Source organism: Bos indicus, chromosome 16, assembly GCF_029378745.1.
Source record: "Bos indicus isolate NIAB-ARS_2022 breed Sahiwal x Tharparkar chromosome 16, NIAB-ARS_B.indTharparkar_mat_pri_1.0, whole genome shotgun sequence".
NCBI lineage: Eukaryota > Metazoa > Chordata > Mammalia > Artiodactyla > Bovidae > Bos > Bos indicus.
The window spans coordinates 30,532,027-30,550,575 of NC_091775.1; the positions used below are offsets into that span (position 1 = coordinate 30,532,027).

General features: G+C 57.9%; 1 protein-coding gene across 1 annotated transcript in view; it reads right to left on the reverse strand.

Annotated features, from left to right (window-relative positions):
• Nucleotides 1-3,397: 3,397 nt before the first annotated feature.
• ITPKB (inositol-trisphosphate 3-kinase B) overlaps nt 3,398-18,549 on the reverse strand; it is a 105,092-nt gene continuing 89,940 nt past the window's right edge. The window contains exons 3-8 of the mRNA XM_070768061.1: nt 17,590-17,689; nt 16,144-16,357; nt 11,242-11,446; nt 9,096-9,197; nt 7,444-7,515; nt 3,398-6,577 (exon numbers count right to left, since the gene is read on the reverse strand). Of these exons, the coding sequence (XP_070624162.1) occupies nt 6,362-6,577; nt 7,444-7,515; nt 9,096-9,197; nt 11,242-11,446; nt 16,144-16,357; nt 17,590-17,689 (909 nt within the window). The 3' untranslated portion in view covers nt 3,398-6,361. The remainder of the gene's footprint in view (nt 6,578-7,443; nt 7,516-9,095; nt 9,198-11,241; nt 11,447-16,143; nt 16,358-17,589; nt 17,690-18,549) is intronic.

Consider the following 18,549-nt stretch of genomic DNA (forward strand, 5'->3'; position numbering starts at 1 on the left):
CAGAGCAACCCGGCAAAGCCCTCTGTTGCCCCCCACAGTCCAGGAGGCACATTGTCCCCCCACCCCCCACCCCCACCCAGCACTGACCCAGCACAGGCACCTGTGCTCAGGTTGTTGAAGGAGCTGGAGTGTCACCCCAGAGATGCACACAGATAACCAGTGGGAATGTCCATTCCTCCCTGCCCCGTAGGACCGACCACAGACCCTAGCATGAAGGCCTCTCTGTAAGCTTCCCTCCTGTTCATGTTGCCCTTATCCCTGCCTCGATTACCCCACCCCTCACCTTTGCCCCCAGGGACTGCTCTTCCCAATGAAGTGTTAGCACATCAGCCTTTACCTTGGCGTCCATGTTTCAGGGAAGCCTGCCAAGGCAGCTGGTACAACAAGTGGTTCTGGGAAGCGGCAGGGTGACTGACCTTCCAGTTCCCCACAACACAGGTCCCCGACAGCTGGTCACCCTTAGGAAGCAGAACCTCAGGGTGGGGTGGTGGTATCAGCTTGCCCACCAGGCCATGTCTGTGCCCAGGGCTCTCCCGCTTTGTTCCGGTGGAGTGGAGCGTGGGTGGAAGGTGAGCAGGGGCAGGCCCCTGTGATTGGCCGAGGTACGTGATGTGACTTAGTTCTGGAAGGGTCTGCACTTACCTGCTGCGTTAAGGTCAAACCCTTCTGAGGCAGTGGAGCCACACCGGAGTGATTCCGCCACACCCTGCCCCCATCCCCCGCCGGCCCATCCTGTCTCCACCTACGAAGTGTGTGGCCTGTAGGCAGCAGGGTCCCTGAGCTCTACTGGTTCACGTGCTGACTCTCCCTCCCCAGGGCAGGCAGGGTTTGACGGGCCACCTTGGCCACTGCAGTTTGTCTGAAGCAGGCAGAAAGACCCAAGATCCCATTAAGTAAGCCAGAGGATGGCTATTCCCCATTCAGGGGCACGTGTGCCCTGGTGGTACCCATGCTCCTCTGTGTCCCCATGGCCTGGGGTCTGGTCCTTTCTCTGTGGCCCGAGCCTCTAGGGGACATGTAGGGTCCACTCCAGGTTAGCAGGGTGAGGAGTGCGGAAGCTGAGAAGGCCTGGATGCTCCTGGTGCCCTGACTGCACAGCTGGAGAGGAGCCCCGGTCGAGTGGGTGGCCCAGGTCCCAGGCAGGGTGTAGAGACGGCACCTTTGGTGGGTTGTAGCGATGTCTCCATCAGTCTGTGCTGGAGACATAGGAGGCTGAGCAGGGAAACCAGGCGGATACGAGGCCAGGGTTTCATGGCCACAGGAGCTGCACATGGGTTGGGAGCGATCACAAAGCCTGGCGGGGGCAGGGGTGATGATGGTGAGGAGAGGGAGTGACACTCACCCATCCCAGAAAGCACTGTCGTGAGCCTTGTTGTTGTTCTTTAGTCTCTCAGTCATGTCTGACTCTTTGCGACCCCATGGACTAGAGCCAGCCAGGCTCCTCTGTCCCTGGGACTTCCCAGGCAAGAATACTGGAGTACTCTCCATGAGTGCCTCTACTGAGCAATTATTGGCAATGGCAAGGTCTAGAGAAAGACACTCAGAACAGATGGCTGAAAGAGGCGCAGACAAGAAGGCGGCACTGGATGGAGGCCAAGTAATCCATGCCGGTTGGGAGCAGCTCTGCTCCTGCCTAAGAAGGGGCATCTGTGTGCCCGAAAGCCATGGTCACTGGGGGTGCTCAGGGACCCCATCAACACTGCCTGAGCGCCTGCCCTGTGTCTGGCACTGCAAAATGTGGAAAACTGTAGTTAAAAGGTCAAGTCTCTGCTCTCGGAATGGAGGAGACAGACCCCAAGTCCTGTAGATGGTTTGGAAACACTGAGCAGCATGTGGGAGATGAGTGTAGCTGGGGTGCACTCACTTTAGCCAGGGGTTCAGAGACTTTTCCAAGGAGTCAACATGGGAGCCAAGAGCTAAAGGATGGTTATCTCTGCTGAGGTTCCCCAGGGAGCAAAGCCTGAGGAGGAGGCTTGTTTCCTGCTTCTTTATCAGCATGAAGCCCCACCGGATCCTCCAACTTACAAAGATACCCTTGCCCCCGCCCCCAGACACCCTTCAAGGACGTGGGGTGGGAAGGACAGCACACAGATGGCGCCCAGCACCATGGTCTCCAGAGCCTTTATTCAGGAAGGCAACAGGGCGTTTAAGGTCTGTTTGACAGGCACGCTGCGGGGGTCTGTAACAGCTCAGTTTTCTCCAATGAAGCTTCTTTGTCAGAATGAAGACCAGCTGCTGGTCTGATCTGATAGGACCTTTGGGGAGCTGCATCCATCAGGCAGGTGGGTGTGTGGTGAAGGTGCAGGGACCTAGTGACCTGTTCTTGTCTCCCACTGGGGAAAGGTTTGTACCACGGGAAGGGGGACTGTTAAATTCCCCAGACTTCAGGGTTACACAGGCACATGGGCACGTCCCAGGGCTCTGGGCTGAGAGGAAAGAAAGGGCAGGAAGCAGTTGGGATGAATCTGGTTGGAGCCCACAGAGCTAGTGTGGGGCAGGGACAGGAATGAGATACAGGCGTGAGAATGAGCACAGTTACCACGGGATAACCTGGGGAGAGCAGTCCAGCCAGGAGGGACAGAAGGTGCAAAGGCACTGTGGCTGTTTTGTGCTTTTGTCCTGTAATTTTTCAAAATGATAAGGATGAACCAGCCCCCTGGATACAGAACGCTGGGTTCTGCAAATGAAGCCGCCAGCAATCTAGAGCTGGGAGAGGCCTGAAGGGAAGGGCAAGGCGAATCCTTGATATGCTGCCAGGGCTCCTGCTCTCAGTGGTCTTCCTCGGCCAACCCAGCCCCACGGCCGTGCATTAGCCCACCAAACCCTCGCTGGGCGGCTGTTATGTGCCAGGCTTGGTGCTCAGTGCCTGGGATGCATGGCAAAGACAAGACAAGCTCTCTGCCCTCCAGATGTCCTCCCAGGGAGGGAGAAGACAGAATTGGTTTTGAAAACAGGCAAATTCTGGATCTGAATCCCTGCTTCCCACTTATTACCCAGGACAAGGTGTTTGTTCTAAGCCTCAGTTTCCCCACTGGTAGACTATACAGCTTTACTCATGGAGCCGATACCGGGATCCAAGGGGACTAGAGACGTGAGCACCCAGAGCCAGGCTGCATAAGCAAAGGCTGCTGGCAGCTCTGCCAGCTCCAGGGGGGAGCAGACTGTGGCTTCGTCCCTGAGATACTATGTGAAGTTTTCATGGGAAGAGTAGAAAAGAGTTTTGAAAAGTGTTTAAAACCCTTTGCCGATTAAAATATTACCCAATCTGACCCACACACCTGGGAGTTATCATAGCCCCACTGGATCCTCCAACTTACAAAGATACCCTTGCCCCCGCCCCCAGACACCCCTCAAGGACGTGGGGTGGGAAGGACAGCACACAGATGGCGCCCAGCACCATGGTCTCCAGGGCCTTTATTCACGAAGGTACAGGGCGTGTAAAGTCTGTTTGACAGGCACGCTGCAGGGGTCTGTAACAGCTCAGTTTTCTCCAAAGGTGTGGCGAGGAGAGGGGTGCAGAGGGAAGGAGAACACCCGGGGGAGTCTTCTTCTCCAGAAAAAGGCACTGGCAGGGGGTGAGCACCTTGCTTCTTCCCAAGCAAGGGCCTGGGTTATATACACATGGGGGTTGGCCAGACGCAGAGAAACTCAAAGCTAAATACAGCTAGCGGTGGAAAGAGTCCATGGGGAGTGAGGAGGGGAGGGGGGCAGTGGCCAAGGCTACATCCGGGCTCTTTCCACTGGGTGGGAAAAGACGTTCAGAAAGAAGGCAGAGCTTTAAAGGAGAAATAGCATCCGGCCTCTCAGACTTAGTGTTTTGTGCAATTGAAAAACCCACAAAATAAATATAACTTAAAAACCTCTTACATGATACTAAAAGCACATTTGGGACAAGCAGTTGAGAACCCCCCTCCACTGCTGAGCAGTGCTGAACCCCAGGAGCCCCACAGGGCCACCCACTCACGTGTGTGCAGGTGTGCACACCTCGGCCCTCCCTCCTGACACCTGCAGGGCCAGGGCCCAGGGGGTCCCCACCTGGACCGGGCTGGCTGGGGGAGGTTTCCAGACTGCCTGAATCCCATTCCAGGATCCATCAGCCCGCTTGGACAACGGAGGAGTGGGGGACAGCGGGGGGAATGGGGTGCGAGAGAGGAGGTGTGCAGGAGAAGTAGCACAGGAAATACAAACCCCTCAAACCCCTAAGTAATAGAATAACCCCACAGAGATACCACTTTCTACCATTCAGGTATACACTTGTCACCCAAAGCAAAGAATTGCCAAGGGGAGGCCCTCTGGGGCACCTTTAATGAACAAATCACTTGTATATTAGCACACTGTTTGCAAACAACTGGCGTCTGCTTAAAGTGCTTGGAAAGTTTGTTCTCTTCAATTGGTTAGGCTGGTCCCCTGTAGTTTTTGTTCATAGCATTATTTTGCTTTAGCAAACTTTTTTTCATAGATAGAATGAGGGTAACCCGACCAGCCCCTAGTGGGGCTTTACATCTGAATTCATGATGTCCCAGACCCCCCCAGACAGTTGCAGCAGAGACCCCTGGGGTCCCTTCTGACCCAGCTGACCACAGCTCCCAGACCCCGAGCTGACTTTGGTGCTTCTGGCTTCTAGGGTCAGGTGGTGTCACGAGCTCTCTAGTGCTCAGCCGGGCGGGGGTGTGACCTTTAGCAAGTCAGCCCACACGGGAGCTCACTGCTGTTTTGAACAAGAGCCAGGAAGTTGAAAAGTGATTTCCTTTTTTAAAATCTGTACTTACACATCCTCGTGTGTCCCACCCTCCGCCCCCACCAACTGTCACTCACTCAGGATGGAAAGGGAAACGTAAGTCACGTGGGCAAGTTGACAGTTCCCCCAGAGACCCTGGGGTGATGGCGGGCAGCCCAGGAAGCCCTCCCTGTGGACTGGTCCTCCAGGCACACACACCTGGGGACACATCCACTCCATGTGTCCCTGGAGCATCTCCCTGCAGAGCCATGGGTCCAACCTCCTGCAGCAGCACCTGGGCCACAGCACGAAACGGCCGCAGAGCTGGAGTTTTGTTCTTTAAAAGTCATGCAAGATTTACATCCTTCTCAATAATACAGATCTACTTGTTTTACAACTAAAATAAGGCTTACAAGTGGTTCCCTATGAATCTTCAAACAACCTAGTAACCCCAGGAAGAGATGCCTGGCATCTTCCACATATTCTGGAAGCTGCCCACAGCGCATTTGGGAAATTGGTCTAAGCCCTCCAGGCTGCTATTTCAGGGGGAAAATTATGCCAGTGAGCCAATGTCCTGCTTCCTCCTTGCTCAGCGCTGGCCTGAGGCTCTGCCCCCTAACTGATGGACACTCTGGGTTTCGTGAGAGCCCTGGGTGTGCATCAGGGGGACCAGCTGGCACTAGGAAGTGGGGAGGTGAGAGGACAGGAGCGTCCTCTGCAGGTTCTTTCTTCCCTTGGGGCTGCCTGGGCTCTGGCCCGCTGCCATCCAGCCCTCAGGACTGCTCAAAGTAAGGAGGGGAGTGGGAGGCACAGGTGGAAGGCCCTGGGGGTCAGAGGACATCTCTGAAAGCTCAGGTTTGCAGAGTGTCCCCCTGAATTCATGCCAAGACCACAGAAGGAAGAACAAAGCTCCTGCCTGTGCCCTCCCAGGAAGCTCAATGTCAAGAGCACAGTCAAGTTGGATCTGGGACTTTTGGATCCTGGGTCTATCCCAGTGCTGGGGTGTTTCAATACCCAATGGGAGGGGTCCCTGCTTTGGCAGACCTACAAAGGCCACCAGGGCATCTCTGGGAGTCCCTCGGCTGATAAGCAGAGTCTTTTACTCATGGCCGACATGGTTTTGTGCCCCAAATACCAGAAAGCCTGGCAGCAGGCCCCCACGTCCAGAGCAACAGTCAGCCCATCCCCAAAGGGTAAGGCAGAAGCGGGCCCCACCTAACAGTGCCATCACCGGCACCAGCCACCAGGGGGCAGCAGGCCCCCACAGGTAACCTGCCCAGAGGCTGGGGTGCTCTTCTGTTAGGGTCCCCTCTGGAGCCAGGAACTCCATGGCTGCCTGAGCCTCCCCCCAGCTCTAAACCCTACTGGCCTCCCAGCAGGTGGCCAAGCCTGGGTTTGGGTATTTCTCTGCTAGTAGGAGATCCTACTGACAAAGAAAGTGGAAACCCCGGCTTCGGGCCCTTCAATTAGGAAGTAACTAGAAAATCTCATCCCTTCTACAAAGTGTCCTGTAGTGCCGATCGATCGGGAGGGTCAGTTCTGGGGCTTGCACCCAGTTGGGGAGTGAAGGGAAAATTCAGAAGGAGAAGAAAAGCAAGGGGGAGAAGAGGCCAGGGCGGTGGTGAGGTGGGGCAGAGGGTGGCCTCAGGCGAGCGGGGCACTGGGGCACATTTCCGTCAGGATGTCAATGAGGTTGTTCAGGCCCGAGAGATAACCGTCCTCCCGGTTCCCTTCCTGCCATGGGACGTCGTGCTGCAGGGTCTGGCCCTCAGGCAGGGGCGTGGTTTTCCCAAAGTCGATCATCCACACCTTGGCCTGTTCCTTCTTGTCGTGGATGAAGAGGAGGGAGCTGCCGATGACCTGGAGGGGAGAAAGGGGATGAGGCTGGGAAGGGCCAGGCCCTACCCTGACCTCACCCTGCTGCAGACCAGGCTCGGGAAAGCCGGAGACCTCAGTGTGAAGTGGGCAGAGCTGCACTCAGGTGAGGCCCAGAGCCCACGGCTCCATTCCCCCATTCTCTCCTGGGCAGCAGAGCCCAGGAGGGTGGCCACGCCCAGGGCAGAGTACATGGGATCCAGAACAAGACCACCCACAGTGTGAACAGAGCCAGGGAGGAATGTCCAGGATGGTAGACCCTGTGTGTGTGTGTGTGTGTGCGTGTGTGCATGCTCGTACGTGGGCCTGGGCTCCCCAGCAAGTCAGGGTCTTACGAACCCCTCCGGGTACTGCTGTCAATCCCCAAATTCTCTCTCTCTCAGGCTCCCTGCGTGCTGCCCTCTGCCTGCAGAGGAAAGCAGGAGCCCTGCTCCAGAGTGGTACCCTGAGATCTGCCTGCCCTTCCTGAGGATCTTGGAGTGGTGATGGAGGGCTTCTTGGCTACTCCAGCAGCTCAGAGACCCTCGGGCGTAGGAGACACAAGTCCTGCCACAGCCACTCAGAACGGAGGAGCCCCCGTGGTCGGGAGGGAGAGGGAGGAGAGGGTGACAGGACCACAGCTCACAGCCCCCGTGGCCGTCCGGGGAGCCTGGCAGATGGCTGCAGTGTGGTTCCCGGATGGAGTGAGGGGCCTGACCCGGCTGCAGTCAGCCTAAGGATGGCCCTCGGGCTTCGGGAGCAGGTCTGTTAGCGTGGGGGACAGGCCCACAACTCAGGAAGGCGCCCCAAAGTCATGGGCCACCACACAGAGCACAGGTCTCCACCCCTGAGGACAAACGCCTGACACCTACCTCATGGCACTTGAAGAAGGGAGAGATTTCCAGGGTGGCCCGGATGTCCTTCAGCCGGTCCCGGTAGGCAATCTGGGAACAGAAAGATGCCCGGATTTTTAAATATATCGGGGGGGGGGGTGGTGTGGTGGGGTTAGGTGTCATTTACCTTGTTAAAAGTCACTGACTGTCACCATGAGAGGGTCCTAGCACTCTGATAATTTCAAGCTCCTCATCTAGAAATGAAGAAACTGAGACCCATGAAGGCATGGCAGCTGAGGCCCTGGTCCCACGCTCCCTCTACTCCACACTGCTTCGTGACAGGAGGTGCTGGGGTGGAGGGGAGTCAGTCCAGGAGCCCCTCGCACAGGGGTTAAGTCTATTCTGGAATGCCAGCAGTGTGGAGGCAGCACCCAGGGGCCCGGTTGCCATGGTGCGAACTTCCTGACACAAACTTCACTGCCCTGAACTTTTGAAAAGAACAGCATAAAAGAGCCAAAGCCACAAATCTCTCTGCCAGTGGCTTCTCCGCAGAGCTGTGTTGGCCCTGGGGCATCCACCCTCCCGGGGGGCTGCAAGGAGGGAAGCCCGTCACACACAAACACACAGGGTCCCCTCGACGCCCATGTGCAGCAGCGCCAGCCTGGGGCTCAGCGCCAGGAATAAACCCCTCTTGTCCAGGCGCGGGCACCGTGCACTCTGAAGCAGCTCTGCTGAGCTGGGGCATCTGTCCCATGACTGAAGCCTAGCTCTTACCACAGACTGAAGTCTCTCGGCTGGAAAAGGCGGGAGGGAGACTGCCCAGTACCAGCCAGTGCTGAGTCTCCTTGGAGAAGGGCTGTCTGGGTCCAGCCCTCCTGCTCAGCAGTCCTGGCAAGCCCATGCAGGAGAAGGTGCCTCTCAGGAGGGCTCCAGGGCCCACCTCCCTGGTGTAGTCAAGGCCCTGATTGTCACAGGGTGCCCTGTCCTCGGGGTGTGGGGGCTCAACACGCCCTACCTCACATGATCCCAGTGCTCAGAGCATCTGTCCAGCCTGCCTACAGCAAATGAAGTCATCTGTCACGAACTTATGCCACCCACACCTCCAGGCTCAGAGAGCCTGTCAGTTCTTGCTGGGGAGGGTGATGTGACATCTCACCTTCTGTCCCCCGCACACTTCCCTCCCTCAGTCTCAGCCTAGTGGAGGGCTGGCCAGGCCTAGAAGTGCAGAGACCAGCAGGCTGCCAGGCCCCTGGGTGTGAGCCCCAGCTCCCCTGCTTTCCTTGCTGTGTGCCCTTGACCACTCAGTCTCCTCATCTGTAAAATGGGGACAAGGATGCTGAGCCGCTGCAGGCGGCTGCTCTGGAGGTTTGGTGAGCACTTGGTGTAATACCTGGCAGGCGGGGGGGGGGGGGGGGGTGGGGGGTGGGGGGGGTGGTGCTAGAGGAATACAGTTCTGGAAAGGGCTGCTCTGAAGGGGATGGAGACGTTCTGGGGAGCTGAGTTTCTGACGAAAGGAAAAAACAAGCACATGTTCACCCACTGACAGGCTGACAACCACAGCATCTCCCTCTCACCTTCCAAGCAGAATTTCGGGGCCATGGTTTTCTGCATGGGTACCACTGCTCAGTCTTGGGCTGGGCAAGCACCCCCAGAGAGGGCCCAGCCCCCTTTGCCAGGGGCACCCGACTCACCAGGATGTTTGGGTTTCCTTTAGTGAATTCTCTGAAGGCCTCAATCACCTGCTCCCTCGTTTTGGTCTTCTTGAAGTCCCGGTTCACAGAGCCGTCTTCTTTCTGAAAAGAATGACACCCACCCGGGAGGCAGTTCAGCAGACAGCCCGCAGGTGGGCACTGCACTCATTCCCCCACCCCATGCTTCAGAGCCAGGAGCCCCAAATTGACCCCCAGGCAGTGAGGCGCCCGCATGCAGCACCAGGAGGCAGGCGCTGGACTGACCAGGCACGGGGCGGTTAGTGGGACAGCACAGCAGAGGGGCGCCTGACCTGGGCCCTGGCTGAGGAGAGGCAGCGGGTGGCACCAGAGTCTCAGAGAGAGGAAGGGCATCAGGGAGGCCTGGAAGCCTGAGGGGCACCTGGGCCAAGCTGGGGGAGCAGGGCCGTGAGAGCTGCCCATCCTGAGGGTCCCGAGTGTGAGCAGTGGGGCTCTGAGGGAGCTGCACGGGCCTCTGCTGCCCATAGAGGCCCGGGGTGTCGGCACCGTGGAACCTGGGTGCCAGAAGCTCCCTGCTGCCCAGGGACGCCCTTGCTCCCCACAGGAGAGAGAAGCCCCTTGCCCCACATTCAGATTCCCTTTGTAATTTCAGGTCTCTGACTTAGGCTCCCTGAAAGCTGAGATTTAACAGCCCACCCGGCTCCCAGCCCCGCCCAGCACACGAAATGGGTCCATTTCCTAAGCCTGGTGCTATGTCTGTTCCAGGCAGACCAGGCAACACGTGAGGCTTAATTAGCACCTTTATGAGGATATCTGTTCTTTAAGATCAAAGAGTGAGAAAGGATGGCTCTCCTAGGAGCCCCCAGACATGGGTCTGTGCACCCCAGGAGTTGAGCTTAAAGCATTGTGGCTGCCTCTGTAAGAACCCTGGGCAGAGGGAGAGAGCGGTGGCCTGGGCCTTCCCCACCCCACAGAGGGTCTCTGCGGGGGGCCTTTCCTGGACTAAGGGAGGGGAGAGGCTGGTGGAGAGCTGGTGAAGGCAGCTGGCTTCTCTCAGAGCCCGAGAAGCTGTGGGCTGCTCCCACACAGCTAGACAACAGACAGACCAGAAGATCCAGCTTGAGATGGAGAGAGAGGTAAAGGGGAAAGCAGACTGCTTCAGACAGGTCCAGAAAGGAAAAGGAGCGCTGAGAGGAAGAGGATGTGCATATAACAACAGCAACAACTGATTTCAGAAGACAGGGGAGGAGCAAGTGGCTTTCTCAGCTCATAAAGCAGCTGTCCCAGGGGCCACTGCCCAGCAGAAACTTCCACCCAATGCCATCTGCAAGGAGGCTGCCCTGGCTTCACTTGCTTGGGAGTCATGCCCTACTCTGGGCAAGGGCCGGCCAACATGAGCCAAGAATGGACAGAGAAGAGAAACCCAAGAATGCTCAGGAACTGTCCTCCACTGACAGGGATGGCTGCCTGAGACCGAGGGGCCAGCACCTCACACCATGCTGCTTGGGACGAAACGCACGTCTGAGCAGACGCCCAGATCCGACAGCAAAGGCGGCGTCTGGGAGCCTGGCTCTGGGGAGCGCATTCTCAGGCCCTACTCAAATGAGTGAAGGGGAAAGAAAGGAGAATGAGGTGGCCTGGAAGTTGAGGGGTGGCCTCAGTGCAGGCTCCCCAGAGCTGTTTGGTGACCCGGACAGAGCAGTGCCTAGTCCTGCCCACCTGGGCAGACGACTCGGATGTCAAAGCAGCTAGCGGGCTCCCTCCCTTGCCTGCATCTCACTGAAAGTCCTCATTCTGGGACCCTGGGCAGAATGAGCCAGGTCCCAGCCCTGGCATCCAGGCAGGGCCCTGCTGTGTGGGTACTCAATGCCAGGCATGGTCTGGACTGAAGGCAGGGTCATTGGCAGAGCGCTTACTGCTGGGCAGAGCTAGAAGGCACCCCTGCTCCGAGGCCCCAGCTCCCTCCATGGCCACCCCACCTCAGACCAAGGAGAAGGCCAGTTTCCCCAAACGCTGGCTGCCCGTGCCCTGGCTCTATACTGGGAGGAATCTTACAGTCTCTGAAGGACCCCTGGGGTGAATGTTGGTGGAATCCAAGGACCCAGTCCTTTCCCGTCCAGGAGCTGGGCGGCTCAGGCAGCTTCAGGCCCCACCTGGCCGTCCTCACCTTGATGCCCTCGATCCTGAACCCCAGGGTGGCCGTGGAGCTGATGGTTTCCCTCCACTGCATGTACCGTGGCTTGGTCACGGCCCGCTGGGCTTTCTCCTCCTCGGTCGGGGCCTCTGGGTCCACCTCAATCATCTTCTGGTACATGTCTTTCCGGAGGCTGGGCTTCTTCCGGGCCTTGGTGAGCTCCTCCTCCAGGTAGGTCCTAGGAGGGAAGGGAGGCCACATGAGGGCCGCCGGCTGGACCAAGGCCCACTGCCACCTTGCCCAAGGGCTGCAGTCAGCTTGGCCAAGCCAGGCTCACCCAGGGCGGGCACATGTTGGGTTGGGCTGGGGTTGGCTCTTGACAGAGACCGGGGCAGCCTTGCCTAACAGGGGCAACTTCATTCCGGGACCACTGGGAAGGCCTGACAAAGCCCAAGGGGCTCTTCCTTCTCGGGGAAGCTCACAGGACCAGCAGGGGAGGAGGAGGCAGGGCAGCTTGGAGGCTCGTCCTGCTGGGGTAAGGATGGGGAGGGGGCTGAAGGCAGGTCCATTCAGAGCCCAGCTTCCCAACCCCCCACATCTGCCTGGGACCCTCCCAAGAAGCGAGGGCTCTGGAAGCCAGAAACTGTATGGGTCTGGGAGCATGTTCTGTCCCTCTACCCTGTCCATTTCCCTGGTGATCCTGAGGCCTCTCTCTGAAGAGGGAACACCTTCTTGAGTAAAAAGGCCAGGCCAGAAGGCGGTCTCCGAAGGAGCTACAGTGCTGGAGGGAGAAGCATGATGGTGGGGAGGAGAGGGGAGCCTCGGGGCTCCGTTTTGCTACAGAAGAGACATGTTGGGTTCTTCCTGCCTCTCAGACACCAGGCCTTGAGAAGACACAGTTAAGCAAACTGTTTCACCACCGCGCCCTCTGCACAGGTGTCGGGGGCGGGGCGGGGATGAAGCCTGCAGGCCCAACTGGCAGGGGTCCCCTAGAAACCAGCGGACATAGCAGAAGCAGGGACGGTACAGACTCTGGGCAGCCTGGCACTGAATTCCTGGCCCCAGGCCGCCTCCCTGACCCCCAGGGCCAATGGGGTGAGTCACCCCACTGTTGCACATCAGACGCCCACCCTCCTCCCTGCTCCTATTTCAAACTCCCCATCACCCCCCACAACGAGCTCAGCTGCTGTCTGTGACCCTTCCTGAGACAGAAATCTGCAGCGTCAGTTGAATAGAGGGAAGTTTTCTCCCCAGGCCAGTGTGGGTGGGCATTGCCCACACAGTGGCCTGTGACAACCAACCCGGCCTCCATTCACCGTCTGTCCCCGGGGACTTTGCTCCACAGCCACCCACCACACCTCCAACCTGCCAGTGCAGGACCCAGAAAACACTAGTCAAATCTAAATCTATTAAAAAGTTTCCAGAACCACTGGACCAACTCTTGAAAGAAGCAAATCTTTGGGTGTGAACTTGGGTCTGGTCATTAGGACCTTCCAGAGTGATGAGGGCTTCCTGGGTAGCTCAGCCCGTAAAGAATCTGACTGCAATGCAGGAGAGCCTGGTTTGATTCTTGGGTCAGGAAATTCCTCTGGAGAAGGGATAGGCTGCCCACTCTAGTATTCTTGGGCTTCCCTGGTGGCTCAGACGGTAAAGAATCCACTGCAATGTGGGACACCTGGGTTTGATCCCTGGGTTGGGAAGATCCCCTACAGGAGGGCATGGCAACCCACTCCAGAATTCTTGCCTGGAGAATCCCATGGACAGAGGAGCCTGGCGGGCTATAATAGTCCATGGGGTCGCAAAGAGTGGGACATGACTGAGCGACTAAGCACAGCACAGGGAATGATGAAGACCATAGGAGGTGGTCTGCCTTGGTTGTGCCCTCTACACACACACACATGCATACATACACCATGCACACATACATACGCCCATGCACACAAACACCACTGTGTACAGAGCCAGGTCAGTGATGCTGAGAGCTTCAGGGCAGAGGCTGTGGGCAGGAGGCTTCTGTGTGGACTTGTGTCGTGCTGGCCCGTGTGTGTATTTGCGTGTATTTGTGTGTGCGGTGTGGAAGGGGCTGCCATCCCAATGCTCCTGAGTGCACTGCAGGGGCCTGCAGGGCGGGTGGATGGGTGCACTTCTGCAAAGATTTCTCAGTAACTCCTTAAACAGGAAGCAAGCCTCAATGTCAAATCCCTTTCCACACAGGGCTTTCTTCAAAAAGGGACCTGCACAGTTCAATCTGGGCAGAGTTGCTCACCTTCCAGGGAAGAAAGGGGCTGGGCAAATGCCCACAAGGGTCACGAGCCGGGTGGTGGGGTCAGGGGTCCACTGAGGGTGTCCTGACACTGGCCCAGCCCACCTAGCCCATCCCCGCAGGAGGGTCACGCCTCCATGTCACGTGGAGGAGCAGAGGCAAGGGGCGAAGCCACAAGATGAAGCAGAGGGAGGGCTCCTCTCAGGAAGGCAGCCGGCCCGTGGCGAGCCAACAGGTGACACACCAAAGCCACCCATTCCCACCACCCTCTCTAACCTGCTTCCACAAGGGCAGAGGTGCTACAGGCAGCTCGGTCTCTGCCTGCCAGTCTCTGGCCCGAACATCAGGAAGACACTCCTGATTCTCCAGACACAAAGTTACAGGTTAAATCGAAGAAAACTCCCTAGAGCAAAGCAGGCCGATGTCCTTGTGGAACTGGGGTCCCAAGAACACCCCTTGTTAGGACACCACAGTTGCCTCCATCACCCGTTCCTTGGGCTCCACCGCGGCTAAGGCTCAGTCTGCTGATCCGTCCTTCCATCACAGTGACAAGTCTGTGATGAGTCTGAGCCCCTCCTGCTGGGGATTCAGGGTCTGTGGTGGCCCCAGCTCCAGCCTCCTCCCTCTGACAACCACAGAGCCCCTGGGCACGGCCAAGCTGCAGCCCAGGCTAGACTGGCAGTCAGAGGCCTGCGGCAGAGGTGGGCGGTGTGTTTGTCTGGCTGCGTGGCCCTGGTGAGTCCCTTAGCCTCTGGTGGCAAAGGGCTTCTGCCCCAGACTGGCCTGAGGCCCATCTGCCAGGATGGCTGTAAGAGGTCCTCAACACTCGGAGCACAGAAGGGCCCTCCACACTCAGGACCCACGAGACAGGGAAGGTGGGGCTGGAGGGGGACTGGTTTGAGAGAGACCTTTCCCTTTCCCTCCACTCGGGCCCTCACTTGCCCACACTCTCAGTCTCCAAGCTCTGCCCAGGACTGAGCTAACTGTGCCCCAGCCCTCCTGGTGGCTCCCGAGAGCCCTGTGTGCAATGGGACAGGTGGCAGAGGGAGGGGGCAGCCCTGGTGAGAGGGGGTGGCTCCTGTCCCCCACAGCCTGCCAGGGAACAGACGGGCACACACAGCCTTTTGGGACTGACTGGCCACACGTTCTTCCCACGGGGTGTGCTTATTTTGGCCGTGGTCTGACTGTACAGCCATCAGAATTTTTATGTGTCTCCCCTTGAGAGGTACTTCCTAGTGCATCACGCGAGTGCCTTCCAGGCACAGAAATTAAGACTCTGGAGAAGAGCAGTGGCCAAGTGGTGGCTGGAGGGATGTTCTGTTTCCTCCCCGGTGGGCTGGAGATGGTGAGACCCCTGGATGGAGGGAGGAGAAGGCTGGGAGGCTGGGGACAGTGCCAGAGCAAAGACTGGGACCTATACTTACCCACCCCTTCGTCCCCGCCCTCGGGGCAATGCCAAGGGGACACAGTGAGCCAGCCTGCAGGGTCTGATTTTATGACACAACTCCCAGGAGGAATGAAGAGGGAAAGAAAACTGACCGGCTTGCCTGCTTCTCTCCTGCACGCACGCGCGCGTGCACACACACTCTCACACACACTCCTCTTTCTCAATCTCCTCTTTTAAGAAGTAAAACTGCTTAAACCATCCAAAGCAAACACAGGCTCCAGCTGTGAGCTCTGCGGCTGGGAGCCTGGTCTCCCCAGCGAGCAGCGGGCGGGATGGAGGAGCCGGCGTCTGGCCGCCTCCTCTCGGCACCTGCAGCTGGGTGGCTCTCTGAGGCCTGCGGGGACTTCCCCACCCGCTGCCCTGCTGGGGAGAAGGAGCTACTCGGTGACTCCTGAGATGAAATGTTCAGAGTCTGAGAGATGAGGAAAACCTGACTAGCAAAGAAGGGCCGGCAGCCAGGTCTCAGGCCCTCTTGGCTCTGCTCACCGCCCTGTCTCCTCCAGCCCACTCCTCCTGTCTCCTGTCTGGGCAGGGTCTGGGGTCAGGTGGCGGGACCCAACTCCACATACAGGCTGCCCACATACCCATCTGGCCATATGTCCTGCCCCTGACCCGGGAACATGCAGCTGCCAGGCTGGGGCCACCACCAGCCCCAATCCAGAAGGCAGCAAGCTGATGCCTGTTGTCAGGACCTCTTGTGCCCCTGGACTTCCTTCTCCATTGCTCCCTTATGGCAGGCTTGAGTCTTTTGGCATATCAACACAATCTACTGACCAGTTCCTTCTTCCCACTCACCAGCATGGGGGCAGGTGGCAGGAGTGGGAGAATGGGAGAAGAGGAGCCTCTACTCCAGGTGCCCCCCTTGTGACCCATGCAACAGGAAGCCGCCCCCACTGCTCACCCCAGCAATCCCGCCTGACCAAATGGGCAGCCCTCTCCGTGGGGAGGCTCCGCACTCCTCCAGGTCCCCTGGGTCCCTGGCTCACTGGAGAAGGAAAGAGGTCGTCCTGAGAAGAGCCAGCTTTCCTGTCCCCTCCGCACATATGCGAGATGACCGGGGTGGGGTCCACCCAGACCTCTGGCCCATCCTCGCACACACGAGGCCTCAGGGACCCCCAGAAAGCCCCCGCCTCCTGGGATCCCTGAGCGCCGCCCTGCCCAGTAACTGCTGCCAGCCAGCTGGGTGCCAAGGAGTGGGCAGCCCCATCCCAGAAGCCTGGCTCACCTGACGCCCATCTTGCAGTCCATCACACACGGCGAGTCGAAGTCAGCCAGCAGGTCGTCCATCTGGTTGTAGCGCTCCCCATCCTTGACCACGTCCCCGTGGTAGGCAGGCACGAAGGGCTTCAGCACGTCGGCCATCAGCCTGTCCAGGCAGCGCTGCTCCGACTCACAGTGCTTCTTCAGGATCCTGCCGTTGGCAGCCGCCTTGAAGCTCCCTGCGGAGCGAGGTGGGAGGAGACCCTGGGTCTCTGGCCCGGGCCCTCCCCGCCCTGACCTTTCCCCCCTGGCACACACGCCCCTCAATCACGGGATGCTGTGGAGTTGGCTAAGCACAGGGCTCAGGATGTGCCCAGGTCTCTGCTGGCGGAACAAGCCCTTTAAGGGGAGTGGGGGCAAGTCCCAGTCTCCCCCACACCTAGACGGCAACTCTGGGCTGGTTCCCTGAATTCCCAGACCCCAGGCTCCTCCTCTGAAGTTGGAAGCAGAGCAGTGCTCACAGCTGGAGGGTGAGCAAGGCTAGTAGAGGTCTGGGCAGGACCTATGCACCCCCCTTTATGTGATTCCTACCTCCCACCCCACCATTGACCCTTCCCAGCCACGAAGGTGTCTCCACTCTCAGTGGAGAAGCCCTGATAAGATGGGACTTAGTGCCAGGACAGGGAAACCGGCAGAGAAGTGTGGACCCCACACTTCTGAGCCACACCCTCAGGCAAGTACTGAGGAAGGGTGTCCATCGGCCTGCCTTGAGCTAGGCCAACGTAGTCGAGGATATAAAAAAACGTCAGACCTTGTGCTGCCCTGAAGTCCACAGGCAGCCGCTGAAAACCCCCCTGATGATGGATGGATCATCATTACAAAGGACGATGCATGACAAAGGGCCATGGCTAGTGGGCTAGACAGCTCTAGATGCCCTGCCCTGTCACTGAGGGCCACCTGGAGACCTCATGGCTAGCCCAGGGCCTGGCCACTGCAGCCAGCACTCCCACCGTCTAACACTCGTGGAGTGACCTGCCGTCTCTCCCACCAGCTACGAGTCTCCTCTGGGGCAGACACTGTATCTGCATTCATGCTGTTACCCCGAGGAGCATGGTGAGGGGAGCATACAACAGGCACTTGGGGAAGCACTTAGCTTTGTCTCTTTGTCCAGGGGGACAAATGGCAGGCGAGCTAAAAAGACGGATGATTTTGTTTTATTGAGTTAAAATGAAAGATTGAAAGAAAGAGATCGAAAGAGACAGAGACTGAAGGCGGAGAGGTGTGTGATCTGTGAAGGGGTGACGCAGTATGGAGAGGGCGATTGTCATGTGCATTTTCAAGGCAGTGTTAGGGCCCTTCTCTTGGAAAGCATCTCTATTCGGAACCTTGAACTCCCGGAATATCCAGGGCCGCCCCCGACATGTGCTGGTCACCTCCCCAGAGCCAGACGTCCCGGGAGAGCTGCAGCTACCTGCGTGTCCTGCCAGCTGGATCCAGGGGTACTTCTTCTTGAAGGACATGACAAAGGGAGACCAGTGCACCATGTTTTTTATTTTCCTCCATGATTTGCTCTAGAAACAAGCAAACGAAAAACTCAACATTAGAAGCAGAACTGCTACTTTCTGGTTAGGATGAATTCAAAGCCAGGTAAGCTCTGGCCACAGGACGAGAGGTGAGTGCCACGCCCACAAAGCAGGCAGCTCTGAGGACCTAGCCTCTGAGGACCTAGCCTCCGAGGTCCTCGCCTCCAACATCTATGTGGCATATATCTAGGGGGCTTTGCCCCTTTGTACAAACAGGCTGAGCAAAACACCTCGAGTCAAGGGGACAGGCTCCGACGCACTCAGAACAGAGGGCAGGGTAGGCAGAGGTTCTCTATCCAGGGCTGAGCCCATCCCATGCCATGCCCCTGTCAGGGGACAGCTAAACCCACACTGCCCTTCTTCGTGCCCCTCTCAGGCCTTCAGTTTCATCTATCTAGGGAGGTTTTAGTTGGTACCCATGCTCTTTGGATCAGTGGACACTCTAGGACTCTGGAAAATGACCTCTCTCATCCCAACAGCAAGGGCTCGTAAGGGGAAGACCAGAGAGGTTATGGTCGCCCCGTGGCAGCGTGCCATCTCACTCTGCACTGGCACAGGCAGTGGCAGCAGAGGCAGCTCTTGCCTATGAGAGGCGTGAGGAGACTTTAAAGGGAATTCCCCAGGGACTGCAGTGCCACCAAGGCTTTGAGACTTGCAAGCAAGTCTTTGAGGCTTGCAAGCATGCCTGTGAGACTCCCTCTCCACTGTACTTCTCCTTCTCAGGACGTTTCTTAAATAAAAACTGTGTGTGTGTGTGTGTGTGTGTGTGTGTGTGTAGGAGGAGCTCCTTGGGCAGAAAAGAGAACTAACCTTTATTGAGCACCTTACTTTATTTTCTCAGCAAGCAT